Genomic DNA, 26,746 nt, shown 5'->3' with positions numbered 1-26,746 from the left:
ACCGACCCGGTAAAAACTTTTTTATATAAAAACATACCTAAATATACATAACCATATAATATTATATAAAATATTATATAAAATATTATATAAAATATGTCCATATGTTTTTTTTCTCTTGTATAATCTCTGTTCGTATGTTCAAGAAAAATAATAAGAAAAAGAATTAGAAAATATTTAAAAGGATAATTTTTGCAAGATGTTTTTCAAGTTGCGTTCCGTTCAGAGTCGCGTACTTAGGACCAGCGGCACTCGGCAGCGATGGCGGAGTCGGTTGGCGAGCTCGATCGTGTTCGGACGTGTTTTGTCCGGAAGCAAATTTTACTTAGGACGAAACCAGACAATGTATCCAGTAACGTATCAGATTTTTTTCGTTTTTCTCTTTTATCATTATTATATAGTATTTTCTCGTTTCCATTCAAAATTAATTTAAAATGTATATTTATAAAATACATAACATTTTCATTAAGAAATTATAAATATGAGTCAGAGGTTATATGTATTCGATGTAGAAAGAATTCAGTTCAATTAAAGATTTTAATTCCGAAAAAATTATCGAGGAAGTGAAACGGAATAAAAGGCTGGGGTATATCAAAATATATTTAATACATAACAACAACGTCAGCGAAAACACAACCATTTGTGAATAAATAAAACTTTTCCTTTATATACAATAAATTCGTCGTGTAATTTCTCTGCAATCCAGGATATTATCATTTATTATGTTTTTGTTCCATTTCGCATAACGTCTATTTAGATGAAAATCATTTTTCTCTATTAACACTCTCTGTTTATATCTCCGTCGATGAATTGTGATTGCTTGAGTTTAAAAAATGACTTAATCCAGCATCTTTTTGTTAGTCTATTTTCTCTATTTCGATAACGCACGATATTACTATACTAACGAACGAAATGGTCGACGCACATTCTGGACTAGGTCGCAGATCAATCAAAATATTAGGAACACTGAGAGCATTCGCGCGTTTTGATTTGTAAATTCTCGCGTTCATGTTCATTCTGAATGTTTTCGAATCGTGGATATTACAAGGTCCGCGCAATCATACCCCACGTTTAGCGATCGAATGCGGCCGCGATCCGTAAATTAATTTTCTTTCGTATAAGTATCATACACAGTGTTATCTGTATAAACATGAAGTATAAAGCGGTAAACGTGAGATTTGATTACTAAAAGCGTCTTCGATCGAATTCCGGTCGCGACTTATGTCCATTTTTCTACGAATGTAGATGAATTTTAATCTCGATTTAATTCACTTTTTATTTTTTTCCAGTTTCAAGAATTAGAAAAAGATAAAAAGTTAAAGATTAAAGTTTAATCTGCATTATGATAGAAATGCACATTAGTCGACGATCACATAACTCGTTAAGCAATATACATATAACATCTTACTAAAGTGAATAGAATTATTAATTTTTTTGTTGTATGATAAGAAGGATTAGAAACAACGAATCATGTAATTCGTAATCAACAATTTTGCTACAAGCGAAAATTAATAATTGTGCCGAACTAATCGCCGGTTATGCTAATCGGTGTTTGTCCGAAGTCAATCTGACTGATGCGTGTAAATGGGATGATACCATGTGCGTTTGATAAACTAATTAGCCATTTGTCAACTATAACGAGTACCGAGAGAGAAAACTGATCTGCGCAATCATAAGATTTGCATATATTTACATACATATGTTACACAAAGCTCATTAGAGGATTCAGAACAGCTTGAAAACGGTGCAATTTTATTGAACCCAGATTTGTCGACGAAATCGATAATTATACTCATTCCTGAATAGGTAAAACGCGCGATGATTCACGTAAAATTTCCCGCGCATTTTGCACATTACAAATTGAAATTGTGTCGATGTATTTTAATCGCGTTTCTCCAAATCAGAAAAAATTTCCGACCTTCATTACGCTTAATATCTAAATATCATAAATATCATGAAATATTTCCTTGGTTTGCATTTCCTTAAATCTTTTTCGCGCATCTATTTTATTAAAAGATAATAGGTCAATTTTTCAATTCGTTTCGTAAAATTGATCAATTCTTTTCATAAAAATGTAATTTATCTTATAATATTGTTATTTGAATATACTATTTTAATTTGTTTGTTTTCTTCCGAAGTTTCTTTCGAGATTGAAGGATTAATGTGTTAGATCCTGCAAAATGATTGCAAAACGAACGCGATATTCAATTTCGACGGATATAATTGTCAACGGCGTCGAAACTCGCGTTTTGAACGCGACGAGGACATCCTGAATATTTTTAATAATTTAACATCACAAGTTGAGTCATACATTTGCACTTGGCGCCCGTTTCCTTGTTCTAACCCAGTCCTAAGACGTACTTTGGTAAATTGTACGCGAACCTGGGGATGGCCATAACCACGGACATTCTGTAAAAGAAGTTTCGATGACATTTATACATTTGTCACTTTAGCTGCCAAATTTGATAAATATAAGGAATAGATCATTTCTCGCGCATTAATAAGAAACCTCTTATCGAGTTATCTTTTTCGAACGAGTAAAAATTAATGACACAGCTCTTATTGCAGGCAATAAAATTATCCTTGGATTTAAGTTTTCTAGAATGCAAAAATCAAACTTTAAAATTTTTTAATTTTGTATTCTTATGCGGGATGAAAGTGTCTGTTATAAATTTTGTCGATAAAATGCCAACAGAAATCTAATAGATTCTATTAGCAGATTCTGTCATATTTCTGCTGACCTTATCGACAAAATTTTTAGCAGACACTTTCAAAATCTGTTCTCGATAAATATCTGGCTATTCGGAGTAATTACTGAAATTAGTAAAGTTCATTTACACGCGGAAGTAATTTGTTAAATCATTCAATTCAATATTAAATAGATCGGAAATGTTGAAAAAGCTACAGCATAATTTTTCATAGCTTAAACGATTACTGCCTCGGAAATTATGCGGCTGGTATTACTTATGTGAGTATGATTTATAATTTATATACACTTGTGCTACTTACTATAATGCGCAGTGTAGAAGATAGAAATGTCATCGGTTGTTACTCTCCGCCACCAAACAAGATTACTGTATTTCTAGATATGTACAAATTAAGTAATTGACGTTTTCGACGGGACAAAGCTAGCTCAAATGCCGCGGTGCGCTTATCAGATTAAGTGTTCCTAAGAAAAGCATTTTTGCATGTTGTGAAACTTGTTCATTAATATTACGCGCGATTCTGAGCGATGCTGAAATTAATTCAAATGGTTAAAAGGTATATATTTACATCTATGTCGGATAATCCCAACACCGTTTCTATATATGTTTGTTTTATTGAAAAAATTGTCATGTTAAGGAAAAATATATTTATAACGTTTCAGTCAACAAGGCACGCGATTAAAATTACATAATACCTCATAATTCGTGACAGAAATTTCGTTGTTTTATTTTTATTTTTATATGGTCAACACTCGAAGGAGCTTGCATAAAAATGCAGTTATTTTGAATTACGACGCGACATGTTTCGCGAAGAAAGCTCTGAAACATATGAAAAGATATTGAATATTTTCCTTTATCATCATATTAATGTTTTCAATCTTTCATGCAAATGTTACACGATGATTCATATGTCTAATCAATTATCAAAAACTCTTTCAAGTGCGATATATGTACACTTATTTCACATACATGCATTTTAGGTAAAGCAACATTAGCAATCTCGGTGCTACTAAATGCAGTTGGTCGACATTTATTTGTTAGGCTCTTTAAGTTCTTTGAGCGAAACTTAAACCTATTTGCTAAATACATTATTGAGCGAATGTCTCTTTGTCATGTTAAATCTATCGTCTCTTACTACAGATTTTTACGTGTTATATTAATTAATATAAGCGGAAAAGAAGTCTTTTTTAACAAATTACACTAAAATAATATTGAAAAACGTAGCTAATGTAATTCAATCAGCTTTGCTATGTGTATAAAAAAATTGATTATATCTAACAAGGGACATGTCAACTGTCTGAAATTTAATTCTTCGAATCTCTTTGATTCTTTGATTCTCTATAAAGTGAGTTATACGCAAAAATCTAAGAGACATGTATTTTTTAAACGTGTTTATTTTGAGTTTTACAAGATGAAACAAAATCCCCTAAAGTTAATACTTATATTTTATTATAATCAATTATATTATCATCGAAATAGTAAGATACATGAAAAAATGTGTTACAAAACTTTTATGGTTTTTTACGTACTTTATAACTATGTATTTAGTTTTTTCAAAAATCTAATATTTTTTAAAGTGTCCCTATTTTTATTATTATTTTGCTGAAATTATATTTCTTCTACATACAAAAATTAAAAATTATTATTCATTTATTATTATTTTATTAATATTAATCCATATTTTACAAAATTGAATGTTTGAGAAATAAATAAAAAGTTAAAAAATTGAAAAACATTAGATTTTTGGAAAACATACAGTTGTAAAGTACATAAAAAAAGCTATAAGAATTTTATCTAAAATATTTTTTTTTATATATCTCACGATAATTGCATATAAGCATCAGCTTTGAAAGGGGCTTTTGAAGGGTTGTTTTACCTTTTTCCTCAAAATGGGCATGTATAAAAAATACGTGTCTGTTAGATTTATGCTTAACATTTATTTCAAGGAGAATCAAATCGATTCCAGACAGTGACATGTTCCTTGTAAGTGACACGCATATTGATACACTTGATTGATATCAATTAATAGTCTAGCAATTTATTATCATAATATTATTAATATGTAAATATTGTTAATATTTCTTCGCATTTCGTTAACATAACGCCACACAATTGCAACCAAGCTAGGTTATTTGTATCAGTATTTACAACATACGACTGTTAAACGACTTCTTATTATTAATCTTTTATTAATCTCAAGACCTTCACCTTACCATAAATCATTGCACAGTTTCTTCAACTTCTTAGTTATTGTTTTACAAGTCCGTTTAAAGCTATCGCAAAGTTGCACAAGTTTTACTAGTGTGAAAAATTCGTGTGAAACAGAAAAAGCAGACTTTCAGCATATCGTTAAAAACCTACTACACAGTTTGAGATAAGTTCTTCTTTTATAAGTAAGAGAAAGATCAGATTTTTGAAAATTAAGAAAGAGACAAGTGCGGATCAGTTTGTGAAATATTCACGACATATTCATGCGGACAGTTGATTAAACCGACTTCGTTGGTCGTAACGTTGCCGGAATACATTTCAAGCCAGAAATCCTTTACGTACGATAGTGCGAGCCCCTTGTAGATCCATGCACGCCAGCCTGTTCTCGTTTCATCGTCGATTCTCGCTTCCAAACTCTGGCATAATGCCTTTCGGTCGTGGCTTCTTCCGCTGCGCAGATCGCAGAGCAATCTCTTGCGACACTCGTCATTACATGCCGGTCGCACTGGAGAGTTTTTGTAATAATGTCTGCAAAGAACAAAGGCAAATATATGTTACTTTTTTCAAGAAGGATATTGAACCTCGAACCTTAGGTTTCCTTTCTAAAGTGCCCTGAAGCATCTTCGTTAATACATATCTTTATTCAGTAAAATCCGATCGATTTAAGTAATGGACCATATATTATTATATTACAATAAATTTTTATGTTAATATATATTACAAGAGAGTTCCGATTCTTTTCTTTTAAGAAATTACGGTATTAGTCATCGTATAATGCAAGCAGGATTACTTGTAATAGAGATCAAAGAGGGCTGGCTCGTTAGTCATCTTGTCGATCAGCGAGTCCCAGTCCCTCGGCAAGAGTGACGACATTTGGTAGGCTTGCCGCGCGCTGTACAACTTATGCCAGATCGGGTAATCATAAAGATTCGCTTCCTTGAGATTCATGACCCAGTTCTCGTGATCGACGACCATCTGGAATCCGCGCGTCAGTTAGAAAATGATAAATAACGCTTAAGACACGAGCGTACAGAGTGTTGCTGGATCGCTAGATATATCCTGCTAATTATGCTCATGAGGAAGTATATTAATAGCGTTATTATACTTACTCTTGTAGTCTTGGCGTGATCTCCATCAATGTAATATATCCTGTAGCCGGGATTGAGATCATAATATGGCGAGACCGAAGGACCAACGTAGGCAATGCTAAGCGCTCTACCAAGGTCTGATGTATCATAGAATAACTGGAACTCGTCGTAATGCGTGTGCCCGAAGAATTGTGCCGTGATAGTTGATTCATAGCTAGGTAAAGGCGGAAGGAGAACATTTGTCATTCAAATACCATGGAGCTCGATAGCGATTTATAAACGATCTAGTATATACGAACCGGTTGATTATGTGATAGTAATTTCTCGACCACACCTTGAGACAATCTGAATGTCCCGGAGGTATATGCCCGATTATGTGCACCTTCTCACCGTTAATCTCCGCGCCCTGCAGCTCGTACACGAGCCACTGCAGTTCGCTGACCGGATCCGTGCTGTTGATCAGTAGCCACCAATTCTTGTTATTGCAATAATTCATGTTAACAGATAGAATCCTGAAACCTGGTCGAACCAAGACCGAATAGAAAGCGCCACGACGTACAGTATGGGATACACCGGCCGGTAGCCAAAGTCGCCATTGTTTATCGAGTTCGTTGTACAACCACGAGATACTATTCTCTTCAGGCACGAAAGGAGGTGGGAAGCTAAAAAGAACGGAAATAGATACTGAGTCCCAGTAGAATCATTTTAGAAAGGATCTAAACATATGTAAAATACGTCTAAAACTCGTGATCCTCTCCTTTTCACCGAAATACATTTTATCTACATTTTATATTAAAAAAAGGATTTATTTCTGTTATTAATATAGAGATAATAATATGAGATAACAGAAGTCTTTATACGTCGCGTTAATCCATTATCGAACGCTTTCTACTTCCTGGAGTCCTTTCAAGCAAACACTTCAAAATCTTTCAAGTAATTTTAAATTAAAAGACTAATTAGTTTTAAAATACTAATTTAATTGCCAAGTAGGAAATATTTAACGACAGCTCAGTTATTTTCCCCTTTCCTTTCTCTCGCGTCCTATTTTACGTGCGTCAACTTTCTTCTTTTAAACTAAAATCTGCTCTATATGATAGAATCTCTTAAGAGAAAACACTCTGCTATGTCTGTGAGTGAGATCTGGATATATATATCACAAATTAATCGTAACCTGAGGTGATATTTTCTAGAAAAGTGAAAGTACGCGAGTTTGTATTCATGTGGCGGATGTACCTATTGACCGGTGCGCTCTCGTGATTTCCCAAAGCCGGAAATATCGGTATTCCTGGAAACATCTCCACCATCTGCGCGACCGTGTCACGCAAGACTTTTAGATTCTCTTCTCTCGTCTGATTCCACACGTCGTGGGGCGGCAGATCACCAGTCCACAAAATATAATCGATGTCCTGGAAATTTTTTTCAACGATAAAGAGAAATTTTCCCGTTCTCCTAATATAGAACGAAAAAAAAATCAAACAATTAAAGAATCGAAAAATCTGTGAAGCAATGTCCGGAGATGATTGAAACTAAAAAACTTCTCTTACGCGCAGGAAATAATTATATTATTAATGAATTAACTTGAAAATTAACGAAGTTAAGAGACTATGTCATAATCAGTAAATCAATGATTTCTCTATTGTTTATCGGTCATATTTGCTAAAAATGTTTTTCGAGCGACACGAGATTTGCTCCGGAATGAGCGTCTCTCCCTCCTCATCATCGTCATCCAAGTGTCGCGCGACGACGGGTTTAATCGTTCGTGCTGCTCACTGAATGTGTGTCGGCGATGTGCTTGAGCATATGGTCGATCGTTCTCTTGGGCGTGTCGCATTTTCTGTAGTCGCCCCATCTTCCAGCCGCGGCCGACGCGGTCAACGGAGCGCCATTCGTCAGCCGACAGCAGAGCGGCTCGTTGCACTCGGCGTTCGCACCCTCCTGATAGTACGGATCGTAGTGCGTGTCAGATATATGCAGGACCTTGAACGTTGGCGCGCCTTCCTGCGGCGGGATCGGCGGCTTGATCGGCGGTTTCTTGACCGGTGGGAAGGCCACCTCCCATTCGTGCAGCGGATTGAACTCGTCTTCGCACGCATCGCCGATTACGAAGCTGCAGATCTGCGCTGGACCCATGTTCACCTGTTTCAGCACATAGATCACCTCCCCCTACGACGTAGATTTGTTAGTTTTAAAATCTTCGTTAATTAATAAAAACATATATATATTTTGCCGGTTGAATATATATTCAGGCTTTACCCCAAACAGCATGGTGACTCCGTGACAAACTCGGGGGCTTTGTATGTTGAGCGACACGCAGAATTGATAAATGCTAGCCATGATCTCCTCGTCGCTCTTGCCGGTCTTTATGTAATGCTGCAGCAAACCAGCGCCGACTTTGCAAGCGGTGCAAGAAACTTTAGACATGACGGATGTCTCAACTTCCATCATCACCTGCCTCAGGTCTAGCAGCTTGAGAGCTTTGTCCACGAATCCAGATAGATGCCCGCTCGGCTGGACCGTTTCCATGTCCCACAGCATCCGCGAGTAATTTAACTGCAATCACATGTACGGAATACGAACTGAAAATTTAATCAGCGGGCATCCACCCTGTCGCATCGTTTTATAACGTGAGAGACGGATCAAAGTGAATTGGAACAGTCGCTTCCCGCGACGCCTTCGATCGCGTGACTTTCTTTCTGCGATCTCGAGATAATCGAGCATGCATCTCTTCCGAGATCGAAGGGAGCTCTGCGCGCTCTGCGGATGTGCCCACCGGCGTTTTCTTTTACGCAAGCGGTGACGAATAGTATCGATGATCGCGCACGACTTTCGCGGACGAAAGTCATTGACGCTGTATTACGCACTGTTTGCGTGTAAAACACACGAATAGGAAGGATAGAAGATACATACTTGCCATCGCCACGGTGTTTGTCCGTGATCGGCTTGGTGAAAGTATTTTGGCACTGAAAAGTGAGAGTCGCGGCGACATCGTCGCGTCTCCCGTCGGATGTCAGGCGAGGAGAGAGATAAGAAGAAGGAAAAAAGAGACTAAAGAGAAGGCGAGACCAAACGCAATCGCAAGAACGCAAACGATAATCTCCGATTTTGCAGGGTGAACTGCGAGATTTTTGTATTTGTAGCAATATTTTTTTTAATGAATTAGTCCATCCAATGTAGCCCATTCACTGTTTCAATCACTAATCTAAAAATTTCACGATATAATTCTTGATGCGTTGAATTACATGATACATCATCGACATGTTATAAATACTTTTCTACGTTAATTTCATGTATCAAGGAGAAATGCGCACGTGATCGATTAAGATGGACGCAAGAGTGAAAATATATCCATTAAACCATTAAATCAATTTCCCGTTCCTTGTTATAAAAGCGGAGCGATCGCGAACGAACGTATAGAGATTCTTTTTATAGTCTTATTTTCGTTTCACGATTGCGTTACGTCTCATCGATGTCGCATCAATTTTTCCGATTTTATTCGTGCATTTCATAATAATTTCATGAAACAATACATTTCATAGGTTTTTATGTGAAATTATAACAAGCTCGAATCGACAGTACGACGACAGATGCTACTTTTCCTATAATATTATAATATAATCGAGTGCGTTTATAACGGTCTGATTATTCCCGGCGTTAAATTACTGTCACGCGAAATAGAAACAGATTGAACGGTGTAAGTCGCATCGTTGATACCAATCATTAAGCTTATGCAATGTTTGTAGCGGAGATATAATGTGTACGGGGTGTTCAACAGCTGTCATCACTTTTTCTTGACTCTTTAAAATTTTTATGACAAAAAGAATCACAATGGAATGATATAAAAAAAATTAGCATATGTTATATTAGTATATTTGTCGTATAAAAAAGAAACCAGGATTTTTTTATATGATAAATCAATACATGGATTAGCAAAATTTCAAAATAAATCTTTATAATTTATAAATAATTTATAAAGTTTAAATAAATTTATAAAGTTTATAAATTCATAATATTTATAAATTTTATTTTATATAAAAATTATAAAAATATTATAAGTTTATGAGCAAAGAAGATAAGTTACAAATGATTCCAACAATATCGTTAGAATTTGTTTCTTTCAAAAGTTTACGATAGAATGTCTGCGATGTTGTAACGCGAAGCCAATGAGATATTATTAACATAAATTCTTAGCCAATTTTCACCTGAAAAAAGTAAACAATTCTCGTAGCGCTTACCGTTTGCCAGAGAAAGTTTCCGATTGATAACGAAGGTAGGATCTTGCGCAATCGACAGTGACAACGCAGATTTCCGGTTGAACTACACAGATGCAATCTTGTTCGCGGCTCGGCTGTGTGCAAACGCGAATGAAAGAAATTCTCTTACCCGGTCCAATTGTTCCGCGCTCGTGCCGTTAACGACGAAGGTCTCCGCCGTAGGCGGTAATTCCCGGAATCTGTCGTTGAACGGTAGCAGAGCGACGTCCATTCTTTCGGCGGCCCTGGCCTTCGCCGCGATCCATTCGTCGGCGAGTGCTGTCCAGTTGGTCGACGCTATCTCCGCTTCCCGTTTCGTCCTGTACCAAATAGGATTTCCTGCGAAAGCCAGCAGAAAGAAACGGTTCTTTAATTAAAACGTGAACGACCGCTTGCGTTCGCAGTCCAGACAGTCGGCGACAGTCCTTCATTTTCGGCGGATCATTTGTACGGATTGCGTAACTTGACACTCGCGAAGTTAATTTTACAATTTCACAAAGAGTATGATCGTTGCGCAAAAACCGGCCGGAAATGTAACTACCTGTTAGCAGCTGAAACGAGCTTTGTTATACGAATAATTACAAGTTTGCTTGGATGCGACCGGAAATTGGATTCTCTTTCTTAGATAATACATGATTAATATAAGCTACAGCTATAAACTCTGTATTTATATATTGAAGAAATCTCCGAAAGCATTAATACAGCGAGTTCTGGCGGCATAGAGAATAAAAATTTGGCAAATTATAAATTATGGATTTCAGACCGAAGTGAAATTGGTGTAATGATTGATATAAAAAAGACGAGAGTCTTTTCTCCGTCATTCGAGCAACATTATAAACTTTCTAGCGGGCGTACATAAAAATAAATGGGCAATCGCGTGGTGCGATTCATCGGACCGTTTCATGCGGAAGGAAATGTCCATTTTTCACGCTGCGATTAATCGCGATCGATCATTTGCGATCTTGCAGAATTGTTCGGATAAAGTATGTCGATCTTTCCCATAAAGCACGAAAGGCACGACGCATCTTGCTTCGAAAACGTGCAATTTCTCCGTTACGCTCGGAATAGTCTGTAACCTGTTGTTCAAGGGAAGTCACATAATTTCCCATAGATATAATCGATCGAATTGCATGCAAATCCTAAATACTTTCTCGGTAAAAAGAGGTTACGAGGTTGCGCTCGATGAATCGCGCTCTATTTTTCGACTTAAATCGCCAATCGTCGTATCATCCGCCATAAAATTTGCACCGCCGTAAAGTTCGGTGTCCATCTAATCCTAATCTTCTAAATTACATAAGCGATAATGTTAACATATTTTCTACTGTTATTGTCTGCTTTTGTTACGTAAGTTGTTTGGCGTTTCTTATCTCGGTATTCAGATTATTCAATATGCATGAATAAGTTTCAATTTAATGCTTTCATGAGACAATTCTATTGTTAAAAAGATTTCATACATAAAGGATAGCCAGACATACTTTTTATTCAATAAAACTTTTTTTGACGTGCCACGTACCAACAACAATCCATGTCGAACTGGTCAGGAAAACGCACAATAGAAAGATGCGACTTGATATTCTGCCCTGATTTGGCATGCTATTCTGTATTCTTTGGTATTGTTACCTGCAATCATAAAAAAATATAAAATATAGAAATGCAATAAAAAAATCAATATATTTAAATATCACATGTTAATTATTTAAGACAATATAATTACATGTATATACGAACCAAATAGAATTAATAAAAATAAGATAATGATATAAATATATGAAAGAAATCTATTTTTATAAATTTATCAACAACATAGTAAGTACAAATTTAAGATTTAAACGCATATATAATTTTAAAATTAATAATGCGAAAATGTCACATATAAAATGTATAAAAAAATATGATATACTAGTCTTTATCATCGCGATAATATAATTAATTTGAGAACATTTAATATTAATAAGAGTAGAAAAATTACGGGTTATAAAAATGTCGCGGAATCTCTGCTTTAATTGGTATCGGTATCCAGTGTGCATCCAATTTGCGGTTTTCCCGCAAAATTGCCTGGAAATTTATGATTGAGTCTAGGCAATTTTGCGGGAAAACCACACCTGTAGTTATACTTATACGTTATGCGTTCACCGCGAGGCTACCCATTCGTTGAAAACTACAATTAATCGTCCGGCGAGGGTATTCGCGAAAGATGCGCGCAATTACTGGGAAAAGAATTTGCATTCGGCAGAGCGTAACTTGCACTTTCCTCGGCGGTAAACGAGGCGTCGAAAATCACGTCGTTGCGCGACGCGATCGAGGAAATCTCGCGATGGAAACCCACGCGACGTTTTCACGGTCGTAGGTGCCGTCTTTAATTTCTTTTGTCGCGCTACGACGAGCAACGTGCGAGAAACACGTATGAAGAAACAAATTATAATAATTTATTTTCGGCGCCGCACGTATCCGAGATCTATACCGTACTCTGCCTGTTACACCATACGAAATTTTTCGGTGTGCCTCGGGGCCTTGTCACGCCCGTTACTGTTACTTGTAAGTGGGTCAGCGATGCGGTACGACCGCGTCCTTCGAATGTGTGGAAAATAATAATGATTCCCGTTTGGATTGACAGAACGCGTATAGCATCGTCGCGTCGCACCGAAGTTAACGGAACCCGTTTGATTCTCCCGTAAGAATTCGTTTACAGTATTAGCGGATTCTATGTCGGTAACGGAAGTTTCTTCTGGAGATGATTGAGATATTTCGATCAGCAAAAATCCAAGTCCGTTTGATTGACCGCAAGATTTTTTATTTCACCGCTGCAATGTTACATTGATAAATGCGTGTTGTTATTATTAGAGGGAGAAAGAGAGATGAATATAAATACTTAACTAATTACATCTATTTTTATATTCATTTCTGTTCTATCCATTGTGATGCCCATCAAATAGAGACGGCAAGAAAAGATAACAGCAATAAAACTAATTTAATTTTAAACTTTTCCCACGAAGCCTCGATTGATAAATAGGGCCAGGCAGTTTGATAAATGACGCGTAATTCGCCGAGAGCTTGGTCGAGCAATTTATTGTGGCGGGGTCACGCGATTTTGTGAATCACTGTTTTCATTATTCGGAACTACGATCCATTGGAAGTAGCTGAAGCGGAAATGAGTTGGAGTCGACACAGGGACGTTTATAATGAATTACGCGGGATGAGTTATGTCGTATGTATAGACGTTGCACGTGCATGTCAAGGCTAAACGTGTCATTTGAGCGCGAGATACATCTTGCGGCTGGCTTAATGCCCACAGCATCTGTACTTCTCTCTATGCAATGTTTTATTATAAAGTTATTTCTCATAAAAAATTTTTACCTATAAAAAAGGATGTGTTAGTTTAATGACTTCAAAAATTACAGTTACAATCATATGATTAAGGACTTTTAGAAACCTGATTATAAAGTATTGTGAAAAAGACACTCATAAAAATAACATATATATTATTTTATTGTCTAAAAATAACTATATTATGTCATTATTAACATCATATTGTTGTTCGTGTAAATAAATACTATCATATATCTTCTTTACATAATATTGTAGTAATAATTCCTAGAAAATTTTTAATTGCGTTACTTTCGCGATGAAAAAGTCAGAAATGTGGAGCCAAGATTGTCTTGCTGCTTTATAATTTCAAGCTATGTAGTTTATTTTACAGTTTCAATTAAGTTTCACGGAGCCCGCGGTAATCTCCTATTCCAATCCGCTGGATTGGCGGTTGTAGTGGGTCAGTGAGATCAGTTTCGGCGAAAGTTGCATACGCAACCGCGGACGGCGAACGGCGCGCGCTGCATTTCCAAATATCCCTGTTTTCTGTTTGATTTATTTTGTTTATCTACCTATTTTGTTTATCATTAACCTTTCCATCTGTGTGATAAAATGGCTATAGAAGTAAAGATAAAAAATATCAAGAATAACAGTCGCTTAGGTAGTTCAATATTTTTAAATAAATGAACCTTGACTTTCAAGTTTTTACAAACAGATATTTTAAGACCAGATATTATAAGTCCTTAATTTCGCCGACTTAACACTCTTCAAATTGAAATATTAGTTGCGAATTTTATTGCAAATTTATTAAAAGGATATATATATATATATCATGATAGAGAAATATACATATCTGATCTTTGATTATCATTCAAAAAGGCTATGTTAAATTAAGAACTTTTCTCCCTTCGAAGATCTTCCTCTGAGACGAAGGATACCTCGCGAGGATCGTTCGCGAAATTTTCGTCGACGCTGAAATTACAAGTCGGCGCAGTTAATCGAGGTGCGAGCATAGGCTAGCCAAGTGGAATACGCGGCTGACCGTTATTTGACCCACCGTGGGGCTCAACGAAAGAAGACTCACTTAAGCTCGTCGCGCACAAACTTACGTAAGTGTGTGGGTATAGCGTACAAGCTAGACTGATAAAATATCCAGTAAAAATTATATAAAATAATATAATCTTATACCGATCTTACTTAACTACACGTTTGCATTCTGTATGTCTACGTGTGTATGTTGTATTACAGTCTTCACTTATCGTACCATCGTATCACATGGCACACATCAATCCGATGCATCGCGATATCAGACGCATGCTTTCGATTCGACACCGGTGTTTTTTGGTACTCGGGTTTCATAGATAAGGAAACAGGATCGTGTCGCAGCACATCATCAATTTAAACCCTGTCTCATTGCCACGTAAGCGAGATTCCATCGCTCTAATCCTGCACGCGATGACGAAGAAATCTCTCGTCGACGATCCGTCGAGGTTTGATCGTCTCCAAAGCCGTAGCTGTATGTCACATCGTTCTTATTATATATTGATGCGAGATATATACCCCCGAATACGACCCAGATAGAAAGCAGTAGAAAATTTTTTGACCGCCTTTCTCTGAAAATATTCAAAATACCGTACGAGCTTGTACATTTACATTCAAACGAGAAGAAAAATAAATATTATTATGGCATAAATAATCAACCGTGTAAATTTTGAAATTTTTAAAAAGATTAAAGGCGAGTGGGATCTTTAAGAATCAGGCCATACTCGGATCGGGCATTTTACATACATAATGTGTACAACAGGCTTTTACGCCTTCCTTATGTAAAATCATTTTTAAAAAATATATATGTTATAAATATATAAATGTATGAATATATATTAAAGTTTAACGAAATAAACAAAGAACTTTTTGAACAATTTGGAAGATTAATCGTATATTGTGTTGACACTTTAACGTATGCAATCGATGTTAACAATGCGAATCGTGGGAAGATTTCATCTTAAAACTGAAAATAAATTTCTCTTTCTTGAGAAACTATTCAAACTTCTAAGCGAGCTTCGGCTGCCTCTGTCTGCTTCCGGTGATTCGAGTGCATTATACTTTCTGAAGATAGACATGCGCGATTAGCGCGTTGATACGCACACGCTTCCGGCATCTTTTCCCGCATGTTAATGATCGCGGATATGCGACCTTCCCCTTTGCTCAATATTACGACAAACGAAAGTCACTGTCACCACGCGAACGCGCTGGACACACAGTCTCATGATTTCCCCTCGTGAGCGACGCAAACTGGTGTTTGATCGGAGTTTCGGGAAGGAAGGCACATTGCCGTGGCATAAATGGCCACGCACGGATAATTTACAGCGCGTGAAACCACGCCGTTGTGCCACATATGCCGTTGAGAAGGCTCTCCTCCTCGATCGGAGGATGAAAGTTGGTGCAGGAAAATACCGAAGGAATTTGCCGGAGAGCAACGTATCCGGATCCGGAGCTGGCGACTGTGATACGCTTTTGAGGATTCAGCAGCGTTTTTAACAGATTGATAGATATATAGATAGAATTATGAGATTGGATCGGTTTAATGGTTTAATCCTAGGATGTATGGCCTTGTGACAGAGACGAATTTTCGCAAAACTGAGAATAAAAGAAAAACAATTTTGAAAAATCTAACTTGTTAGACGTAAAATAAAAGAAACTAATTGCGATCAAGCGATTGATATTTTTGCTGTCTATAGCAGAAGAGAAATGAATGAAGGAAAACGGATATTGTAGAATTCCAAAAAACCTTTTCATGCATGCACGCAGTAGATGTAACATTATTAAATTTTATTTTAAAAAACTCGAACTTCGCATGAAATATACTTCCAAAAAATCTAGAACGACTCATTCATATTATTCGTCTCTTTCATTTTCCAAATCAAAATATCCGCTATAGTCCGCTTTCGTCATTAATCGTAATCGATAAATTATGCGCATAAAATCGCGCACCATTTACTTTTTAACAGAGTTACGATTTCCGGCGGTCGCCAATATTTGTCCCTTAGGAAATTAAGATATTCCGGGTAGTGACACGAATGTGATCTACTTTCATCATCAGCTGATTGACGACGATTGCGCGCTCGTGATTTTCCATTTAAAAAGTTCCAGTTTCTTCGGCCGATTCAATGGGCGCACTGATTTCCTTCTTCGCACGGATCGTTCGTTTTTTCACTTTCCGAATCATTGTGATGCGATGACGTTATTAGGGATCCACTTTCGTCATTGATGGTTAAGCTCGTTGCCGGCGCATAATTTCTGTCTTTATAGAACTGTAATTCGCCGGAGGAAGTTCAGGAAGCGTTGCGGCCGGCTTTCATCATTGTCAAGGTCGCCTTTTTTTTTTAGTTTTGTGAGACACTTCGGTGATGAGCAATTCACTTTCGTCACTGATAATGCGAATCATCAGAGAATTTTTAAGCAAATTTTGAATTTTTTGTTTAAATTGTATTTTCGCGTATTTTTATTTTCTTCGGTGTTAATATTTATGAGAGATATATAATACGGAAAAATAATATTAAAAAATTGATATTTTGATAATGGCAGTCTCTGTTACCTTAAAAATAAATATTGTTCTTTAACTCATTTCTATATCAATCAGTATCATTTTTATGTTCAAAACTGTCTGTTATTTTGTATGATTGTCTACAAACAACAACATAGTTACTTTGAACATATTTTATCAAATGTTACCCAAGTGTGTTATTTTATCAATGCCATTTAACCGAGGAGTGATAGCAATAATTGTCGAGTAGAAAATTCATTTAAGTCGTTACACGAATAAGAATTTTTATCCAACAAGATATACGTTATGTGGAAAAAACCATGATTATCTAAAATTGTTTTTAGTTTTAAATGAAAAGACAATTTTACACTTAATTTTCATCATTTTTAATTCATCGTAATAATTTATAAAATCCTTTTACAGTGTGCGATGCGAAACTTCTCAAAAGGCGAATCAACGAAACGCTATCTCTCTTGTAAACAGAAAATTAAAAAATTGATGATAAAATTACGACACTTCTGCCGGCATTAATATATCATCCGAGAGAAGTGATGTTGCCGGTGTTTACTTTCGTCAACCTGTTTACTTCCGCGCTCGATGTAAAGAATATAGGTAGAAGAATCTCTATCTCTTCGCACGCAAACGGGAAAGATACAGAACGTTGTTTCCTGTTTGGGAAGATACACACGCGCGATTTAATGAAATGTATCACGCGAAGAATCCAACATAAAACGGATACATCTGATTTATGTATTTATACAGAAGAAAAATAATCTATATTTTATGCAGAATCGATCGTGCATGCATATCCGAGATTCGTGAACGTAGATATAATTAAACATTCTTTAATTAAAAAATATCGTTTGATCAATATATTTTCGGTTTTCGAAACTACTTCTCATTTTAAATTGCGAATTGCGGGAAAGATAAAATTTTCTCTTGCTTAAATTCTTTTCCTTTTAAAATGTGCGAGAGCGTCGCGATGCACTAAAAAATCTCCACGGGAGAAATTTCTATGCAGAACTCGAAGAAAAGAGGTGAAACCACCGGCGCGGCGCTTCGAAGAAAGAATGGCAGGGAAGATCGCGAATAGAGACATTGAGAGTCTATCGGGACGCGAGAAACTATGCTTCCGGCTAGAAAACGCGTGTAGAGACATTTAATAACATATTGCATTCGCATTGGCTCGATCATTGCTGTCGACTGCTGTCGTGGTGATTTGCACGCGCTTCTCGCTAAATTTTAATTAACAACGGATAATGTCACGTTTCTCGAGCGACTCGACGGGAAAATATCCGATAGGTACTTCTTTTCCATGTAGATTATGATTTATTACAATTTATTACGATGATAGCAAGGTGCAGTTTATATACAAGTTAGCTCAAGATATTTAATCGAAGACATAAGTTTGATATTTCTTTGTCAAAACCTGATCAAACGATTTATTTGTATATCTTTAAAAAGCTCATAAATTTCCGAATTTTTATTGATACTTTTATAGTAATAAATGCGAGTTTTATATTTGGATAGCTAGGATGTTCGTTTTACATAATTGAAACTTAATTTTTATCATAAGTATGTAAATCCTTCGTTTGTCTGATAACAAGTCGTAGTTTTATGGCTTGGGGATTCTTGCAGAAAATGTTGCAGTTGCACGATATTCATTCTTGCGATATTAATCTTTGCAATTCACGTGAACCTGAATTAATAAGACCTTGGTACTACATCGTATTGGAGAATGCTGAGAAACAGAAAACAATGTTACGACTTCGGAGAGAAGCTATACCAAGAGGTGAATGCAGTGCATACTAGTCGGACAGACAAAGGCGCGCTAGAACGACATTATGCATTTCTCCTCCTTCTCGCCGAACTTTCCCTTAATTTTAAAAACATCCGCGCAACATCGTTCATGGTAATCGTTGAATCATCGCGAACTCACAGCTTCCCACACGATGAAAACCCCTCATACAGTATTTCTGCAGCGTAACTCGGATGTTCGAATAATTTTCTCAGAGCACATCCGGCTTTCTAACGATATTTTAATAATTACACATATTAATACATCATAACGTACATCATAAATATGTGCGTGTAATAATATGAATATCATAGTAGCGAAAATTAAATAAATTTTTTATATTTGTTATATTAATAAATGGATGCATTAAATTTATCTAATTTAAATGCCATAAATTCTTTCAACAGCAATAAAATTATTTATTTAACTACGTGGCATTTTGTGCATAAGTTAAAAAAGATTTTATTTTTCTATAAGAGTAATTTTAAGAGATTAAATGCTGTATTAACATTTTACTGAAACGTCATTACAGTTCAGTTCACACTCGCATCATTTTCTGTTCAATTCAAGGCAACCGTTAATGAGATCACTTCCTCGATGAATACAATAAATGAGCACCTGTGCAGCTAACAATGTTTCTCACCGTTGACCTTAGTCGATGGAATTTTTTCGATTTCTTTTTTAACACAGCTTTGTTCATTTGAATATGTCATTGTACTAGTCGCAATACGACGTTTTCCTCACTTTTCGCTGAATATCGAAGTTTATACATATAACAGATAATTTATTATCGTTAACAATTATTAACATTTAATTCTCAATTAACAAAGACAGCGTTTAAAGATATATATTCTAGAAACTTGCAAATTGTAAATATATTCACATAAATGTGTGTTAAGCAAACTTAAAGAATAATACATAACACAGAACGCTATTATGTAAAAGAAGCACATAGAAATATATATGAAGCCATATTGCGGTTAAGCTGAGATTTATTACTATAACTGGCAGAAAAAAAGATAATTATAACCGATGAGAGGCGAATGGTCGAACGGTGAAAATAAACCAGCACATTGCTGGGATCGTAAAACCCTTTTTTCTTAAATTAAACATTAAAGCAACATTAATCTTTACTTTCTACATATTTACGTCCCATTTATCCGTCATACATACGGTCGTAGAAAAAATTATATGAGCTATAAAAATTAGTGGATACTTAACAAGCACGGCGGAAAAAATTTGATTGATATATGTATGCGGATAATTAAAATGCTCCATCTTCCAAGTGCCGGCGGTAAAAGCGAGTATCGAAACAGCGTCACCCGACCTTTCACTTTTCTTTCATATTCCTCTTGTAAATCGTACGAAACCATTCACAAAGGTAATTCGCAGAAAGTGGAATTTTCTGCGGTCTTGAACTAGATTATCTCTTCATCGATTTTTGCACATGCTTTATTTAACATTGTTATCAATGCTCATTAGCACATTTTATCGATGTAAAAGTTCTCGTAATTATGATGTTAATTCTGTTGTTATCGTTTCTCTTGAATATGCAGTAGATTTCCAACATTATCTTTAGACGTTTAAAAATGCAAGTTGCAAGACCGATAACTTTAAATGTTGTTACCTAAGAGAAACACAGCAGAGATAAAATAACGAAAAAAAAGTTAATAAAAGATTGCAAAATTATATTAATGTTTTATTGAATTAAATATGAGACGTTGGTTTGCCAGTAAATAACTAACAATAATAATTTTAAAATAAAACGAGTGAAATTAGCATTGCACATCGTCATCATAGTTAGATGTCAAGAAATTAAAAAAAAAAAGAAATTACAAAGAATCACAGAAATAAAAAATAGAATTACGTCTTGAAAATTGAAACATTTAAGAAAACCACTTAACAACTATCTTGGTCTATCGTTTGTTGTTGAGTAATTTTGACGTATTTCCTAAGTGTTTCAATTTTCAAAGTATAATTCTAATTTTTATTTCTGTACTTTGTGGTTTCTTCTTTTTTTTTTAATTTCTTGACATTCAACTATGATGACGATGTGCAATGCTAATTTCATCCGTTATATTTTGAGAGTATTACCGTTAAACGGATTATTTTATTGGTCACATAACAGTTAGGTCGAATAAAAAATTATTAATGTTTTATTGATTAAATATATAATTTAACAATAATTATCGATTGGTGACCGACGCATAACTTTTTTCAGTGACACACTAGTGATTACTGGTGATTGGTGCTATCAAAATTTTTTTTAACACTTGTGAGAAAATAAATATTTAATATAAAATTTAAACATAAATAGCTAGATAATAACGAAAAATATAAAGTGCATAATTCAACACACTACCCATGAGAATATATCTTTATTTATCTTCATATTATTTTTTATCATTATATGCTTACAAAAATTCTACTGTGGCTTACGTGGTAAGACATAAAACTCACTGGCAGACGTGTTAATTGCGAAAGACAGTGGCATTTTCAAAACAGGAAATAATTTGCGACAATTATGCATCCTAAAAAAGAATATGTTTATAAGAAGCATTTTTTACGCGGTCTTAAATATTTTAAAGAGCGTTCGGAGAGAACTTCTCACAGATTTTCACAATTACGTAACGCTAATGTCGACGACCATCTCCGCGAACAATAGACGTTTCACGTCTGTGTATGTGCGTGTATTCACAGAATAATAAACTGGACGCGTCAGCGACCATGCTATAATAACAGATTGCACTCGACCTCGAGATTCATGGGATTGACCAATGCGTGTTTAACTTTTTAATGACTGTTTCATTCATATCTAAACGTTTTCAATTTCGAAATTGCGCGATTTAATGTCTGTAGATGATAGCCGAATGAGAGAGAATGAGAATTTTGCGTTTGATATCACTTAATTGATTAAAATAAATATTTCTCGAATTTATTTGTTTGAAATTGTCTCAACGATATAAATCGATATTGTTTTACAGCAAGTTAGATGGTTTTCTTTTCGGCGGCTATTAGTGACATAAAGAAACTTATATACTGAATATTCATTTGTATTGAATCTGCATTTATCACATGAATGAGCAAATTTCAAGTAGATTTGTCAGTATTTTTGTACGAAATGTACTCTTTCGATTAGCACCAGTGAAAGCGTAATGATTTATAGGAGGAGGCTGCGTAATCCGGAAATACATGTAAACATGGTACATGCCTCTTTCGCGAACTTGACAAATGAAAAGAAACATGAGATTAAGATCTCCCTGAAGAGTATCCACTTCTTCGTTTAGCATCTGCGACCTGAATGTAAAATCACGTTGAGCGACCGTTGTCTTTCCCTGTCTCATGCTCGACTATTATCGAGTGTCTGACAAGACTTATTTTCATCACATCTTCATCTGACAGACCCTCAATCAGATGTATATTTCACTTTGGAAAGTAAGATCTAAGAACGAAAAGCTCGACCCATAAATACCATGATACAGTGATAAAAGTTGTTCTTATCGTCCATGATAAACATATCACTTAATTTATAAATATACAAGTTGATCTGTTTGATTAATTATATTAAAAAACAACATTTTTGCCGAAAGTTCGATGAAGTAAGAAAAGTTGGGATTCGACAAGTTAGCGATGCAGCAAGCTACATCGAGCAGCTGCCAAGGCTCGCGTTATCCCTCGCGAATACACGACTGTCTCGCGCGCGACATTGCGCGCGCGATGAGGGCGGGTGACCTAAAAATTGGTATAAACAGACGATAAGTCTGGGACCTCTTTTTCGTTGTATGACATCGAGCAAACTCGATTCGACGTTTCGTTCATGACCATATTCCGTGGCCAATAGCCGATCCTCTCTCATGTCCGCGGGTAACCTACTTAAACTCCTCGCTCTCTCTCAACGTGACGTCACCAAGTGCCATCGCCATCGGTAACTTAAAAGCGAGACCCTCAGAATTGCTTTATATACGTACCCAGAAATTATTAAGCAAGTACACACATACACACACCTCGTGTGATACTTTAAAATTCAGTCGAGTCATTTGAATGGTAGATTTACTTCGTTGTTGGAGTATGATACTTTGTTAATATTATATCTAATTTATTTTAATTTATTTTATTTTTGCCGAATTATTTAAGAATTCTATCACGCGAATAAAAATTGTCTAAATCTCGAAAGGATCAACCCCGATGTATGAAATTGATTTTTATTTGTGTCTGAGCGTACCGTCTTTATCTATAACTGCGGCTAGCATATTTCGATCATATATTCATATTAATGATTTATAATTATTACTTGTTAATGAGCTATTGTTATAAAGTTGTTCATTAGTAGCTGATCACATAAAAACTCTTACGAGAATATCGCGAGTGAATAAAAACTCATAACGTATATAATCTGTCGCATATATAACGTGCTGTAGATCGCGTTACATCGGAAGAGTTAAAATAAACAATTTTATCAATTGCTTCATAAACTGCAATGTCAACGATTTCTCAAAGTGATGTCGCGATTGTAAAAAAAAAAAATTATTTCGCAAATGTGTGACTCTTGCGTCAATGATCCTCATAGCGTATGCGATAGACATAAATAATAATCTCATTCGTTATGTCGTAATTGGACAGTGTAGATAAAGATTTCTGTAAATAGAGCGCTATCGTTAATTTTGTTTCTATAACATAATTCCTTTATGTTATATTATCTCTTCTCTCTTTCTCCAATGTCTAATTATAAGACATCTAAAAATCTAATATATTTAATATAGGTACTCATTTCATTCTAAAAAAGTATAATATAATGCAGCTGCAAATTATCAACAGTTTTTTATCTTTGCTAATCGTACAGTAAAATAATGAAATTTGTTATAGCTTATTATCTATAAATGTTAAAGATTGATTTATCGTATATTATAAATTACAAAAGTTAGCATTGTAAAAGAAATTTAAGAATTTATGAAAAGCATGTCAGAGGAAAAGAGTATTATAAAAGCCGTTTCTTTTGTATGCAAACTTCGCATATGCGATATACGGCCAGATAGAGCTTCCTGATTCCTGAATTTCTCTATTTAAAATTCCAGACTACACGTGGTAGATGTAATAATATGCAGTATTTACGTATACATACGATAAAGATACGATTGTATTAGATATTTCCTCATGTATCCAAGACTCCAATTTCAATATTGCATTTTCCTACCATAGATAAATGATTACGAAACGTTAAAAGACGCTATAATCCAAATGTGAAATAAATTACCATTTACTATACGTACGGTAAAAAAAGTACTTTATCTTTTTGGTCGAATAAATGACAATTTGATTTTTATTAACGAGATCGGCCAAATTTCCGCAACGAGATTATATGGCAGAGGCAATTTATTATTTCCCACTATCTACGGTGAAAGAATTCGTTTGCGATAAAAATCTTTTTTTTTCTGCCCTTCTGCTTTTTACGTGCCTGTCTGAATAGGAAGCTTGTTCGTGAGCGTGCATGGAAGAATTGCCAAATGACTCTCGTAACTAACACGTGTCGATGTTATCCGCATATTCACACGCATCCTTTTTGAGAACATTCCGCATGTATCGCGGATGCAGTCAATGCTAATCTAGTGCAATATAGATAAGGTCACGTACGTATATGAACGTGACAATTGACGCTGGTAATTACGTAAAGCTCGTCATATACGTGATGCTATCCTGTATCTTTTTATTTAGTTACATAAAATTATCATTATTTATTTGCAATCCACGGAAACTTAAATATATTACGACTTGGAATTTTATTCAATAGATAGATAAGAAATTGATCTGCTTTAACTCCGACTCGGAATTTTATCCAAAAAAATTTACTTACTCCCATTTTCATTTGGAATGTTACTTGCTATAGATAAACCTATATGCTTCGATTTGTACTCCGTATTTGATCTATTATGCTAAGGTCAATCTGTTCAAATAGCAATTAGGAATTTTATCAACTACATAGATAAAATCAATCTATTTTAATTTTTCTTTTATTTGATAAGGTTATCTGTATGAGGCAATTAGAAGCTAACAAAGGAGCGATCAGGTGATCATATGTTATCGTTGTATATCTTACGATATGATGAAAATAGAGATAATAGAAATAATGGTGTGCTTTATGTCTTAACATATAAAATAATTAGGCGACACCTGTCTTATGTTAGTATATCTTTATCATTTTTAGTTGTCTTTATCATCGTTTAATAGCATTGTATAAAAGAAGATGAATATGGATCCATCTGTTTATATAATCTTACTATAAATATTAATCGTCCGATGTCTAACATAATGGCGTATTAAAAATCGGATCAAAACGTTAACTGTTTAAATAAGCCAGGCACTATTTCTTTATATTATTCATGTGGAATTTTTCCCTAATGATTTATATTATAATTTTTTCTTCATCATGCATAAGACAAAACGCAAATAAATAGTGTGCAACGGGAGTAATATTGAATTGAGATATTCGTATGACAGATAGGTTGTTAAACAAGAAGTGCTTATCAAGTCACAGTTCCAAGACACAGAACAGCGCGTACACATCCACTATTTTTTCTTTAATTAACTTTAGAGAGGTTAATTAACTAAAAAGAAAGGCACAAAGCGTTCTCTTCATTCTTTTGTCTAAATTGTTGAATTACATTCGTATATTTCGTATTATAATTAGGTTTTCATTGTTAGTACTATTTAAACTATAAATAAACATCGCTGCTCCAACACAATATCTTCCTCACAACCAGTCTATAATTAAATTATGTTTAAAGCAATTTATCAAGCATGTGGATGCAACGTGATTCTGATTAACCGTGGATTAATCTGGCGCAAATGTCAATCATCGTCCGACTGGAGTTTGATGAACGATAATTTCAACAAAGAAAGCAATATTTTAATACAGATTTATACCTTATAATGTTAAATTAAAAATAAATTAAAATCTCAAAAGAATTTTTAAACAACAATAGGATAATACAGGATATTTATCCATAAGACCTGTGCTGATAAGATGTTGACATTCTGTACCAAATGACAAGAGTTGCATACTTGCATTATCACAAAGATAAGATACTTACGAAGTATTTTCGAAGATATTTTCGAAATGCGGAGTGAGTGTTGATTGTGAGATATAAAATGTCGCCTACAGGGTATGTCTAGATGATTAACCATAAAGAAAGGAAAAGAGAAGAAAGGGGAGATAGGAAGGGAACAGGACGGTGAATTTAACAGAATCTACCGAGGCGCGCACCGGCTGATAGTTGGTTCGTCGAATCAATCTCGCGACATCGTTCGACTCCACCTGGACCGTTCTCTCGTCGCGTTTTCTGGATCATAAAAAAAAAATAAAAGAAAAAAGGGGGAAACGAGACGAAAGTCACTCACGCGTACGCACACGCGTGCAATTTCTGTCACTTGTGTCGCGCGCTACCACATACCACAGCCGTGCCTTTCGCGCCGAGCGTACGGTGTGAACTGATTGTTGCTGTGTACGCTCGCTCGCTCGCTCGCTCGCTCGTACGCGATTCCCACCAGCTGTCCGACACGAGTTCAACAATTGGTTGGCGCGTACCGGGCAATCAGCCGACGCGGCACGAGTTTAAAGAGAAAATCCCTGTACGCTTTCTTAAGGGAGTATTCTACTTTGTTGGGTTAAAAAAAATCAATTTCTTTATATAGATATTTTAAAAGCCTGGAGCCTTAAGCATAGGTACACTCGTGAAATTTTAAATATAAATGCGAATATTTGGTAATTATTTACAATAGGGCCTTTTCCGAATTTTGATATTTTCTTGCGGATGTCTTTGTAAAAACCTTTGAAAACCTTTAAACCTTTAGAA

At 35.3% G+C, this 26,746-nt stretch overlaps 1 protein-coding gene across 3 annotated transcripts; it reads right to left on the bottom strand.

Moving 5' to 3' along the window:
* Window positions 1–587: 587 nt before the first annotated feature.
* On the bottom strand, window positions 588–26,389 carry LOC139768822 (sphingomyelin phosphodiesterase). 3 transcript variants are annotated; one of them, XR_011717436.1, is made up of 12 exons: window positions 25,985–26,389; window positions 11,765–11,871; window positions 10,382–10,590; window positions 8,255–8,551; window positions 7,772–8,164; window positions 7,235–7,407; window positions 6,301–6,663; window positions 6,023–6,215; window positions 5,704–5,888; window positions 5,256–5,441; window positions 3,010–3,524; window positions 588–2,409 (listed from the first exon to the last, which is right to left on the bottom strand). XR_011717436.1 is itself a non-coding variant. In XM_071699404.1 (11 exons), exons 2-11 carry the CDS (start codon window positions 11,841–11,843, stop codon window positions 2,340–2,342), a joined length of 2,148 nt encoding a protein of 715 aa, XP_071555505.1. In that variant the 5' UTR covers window positions 11,844–11,871; window positions 25,985–26,389; the 3' UTR covers window positions 588–2,339. The 3 variants fall into 3 exon arrangements, 1 of the variants encoding a protein (XP_071555505.1); XR_011717435.1 differs by having other exon boundaries at window positions 3,010–5,441; XM_071699404.1 differs by lacking the exon at window positions 3,010–3,524.
* Window positions 26,390–26,746: the final 357 nt, after the last annotated feature.

The sequence above is a fragment of the Temnothorax nylanderi genome, unplaced genomic scaffold (assembly GCF_030848795.1).
Source record: "Temnothorax nylanderi isolate EJ_2023f unplaced genomic scaffold, tnyl_v1.0 TNYL_tig0018_pilon, whole genome shotgun sequence".
NCBI lineage: Eukaryota > Metazoa > Arthropoda > Insecta > Hymenoptera > Formicidae > Temnothorax > Temnothorax nylanderi.
This window is presented reverse-complemented; position numbering and strand designations above follow the sequence as displayed.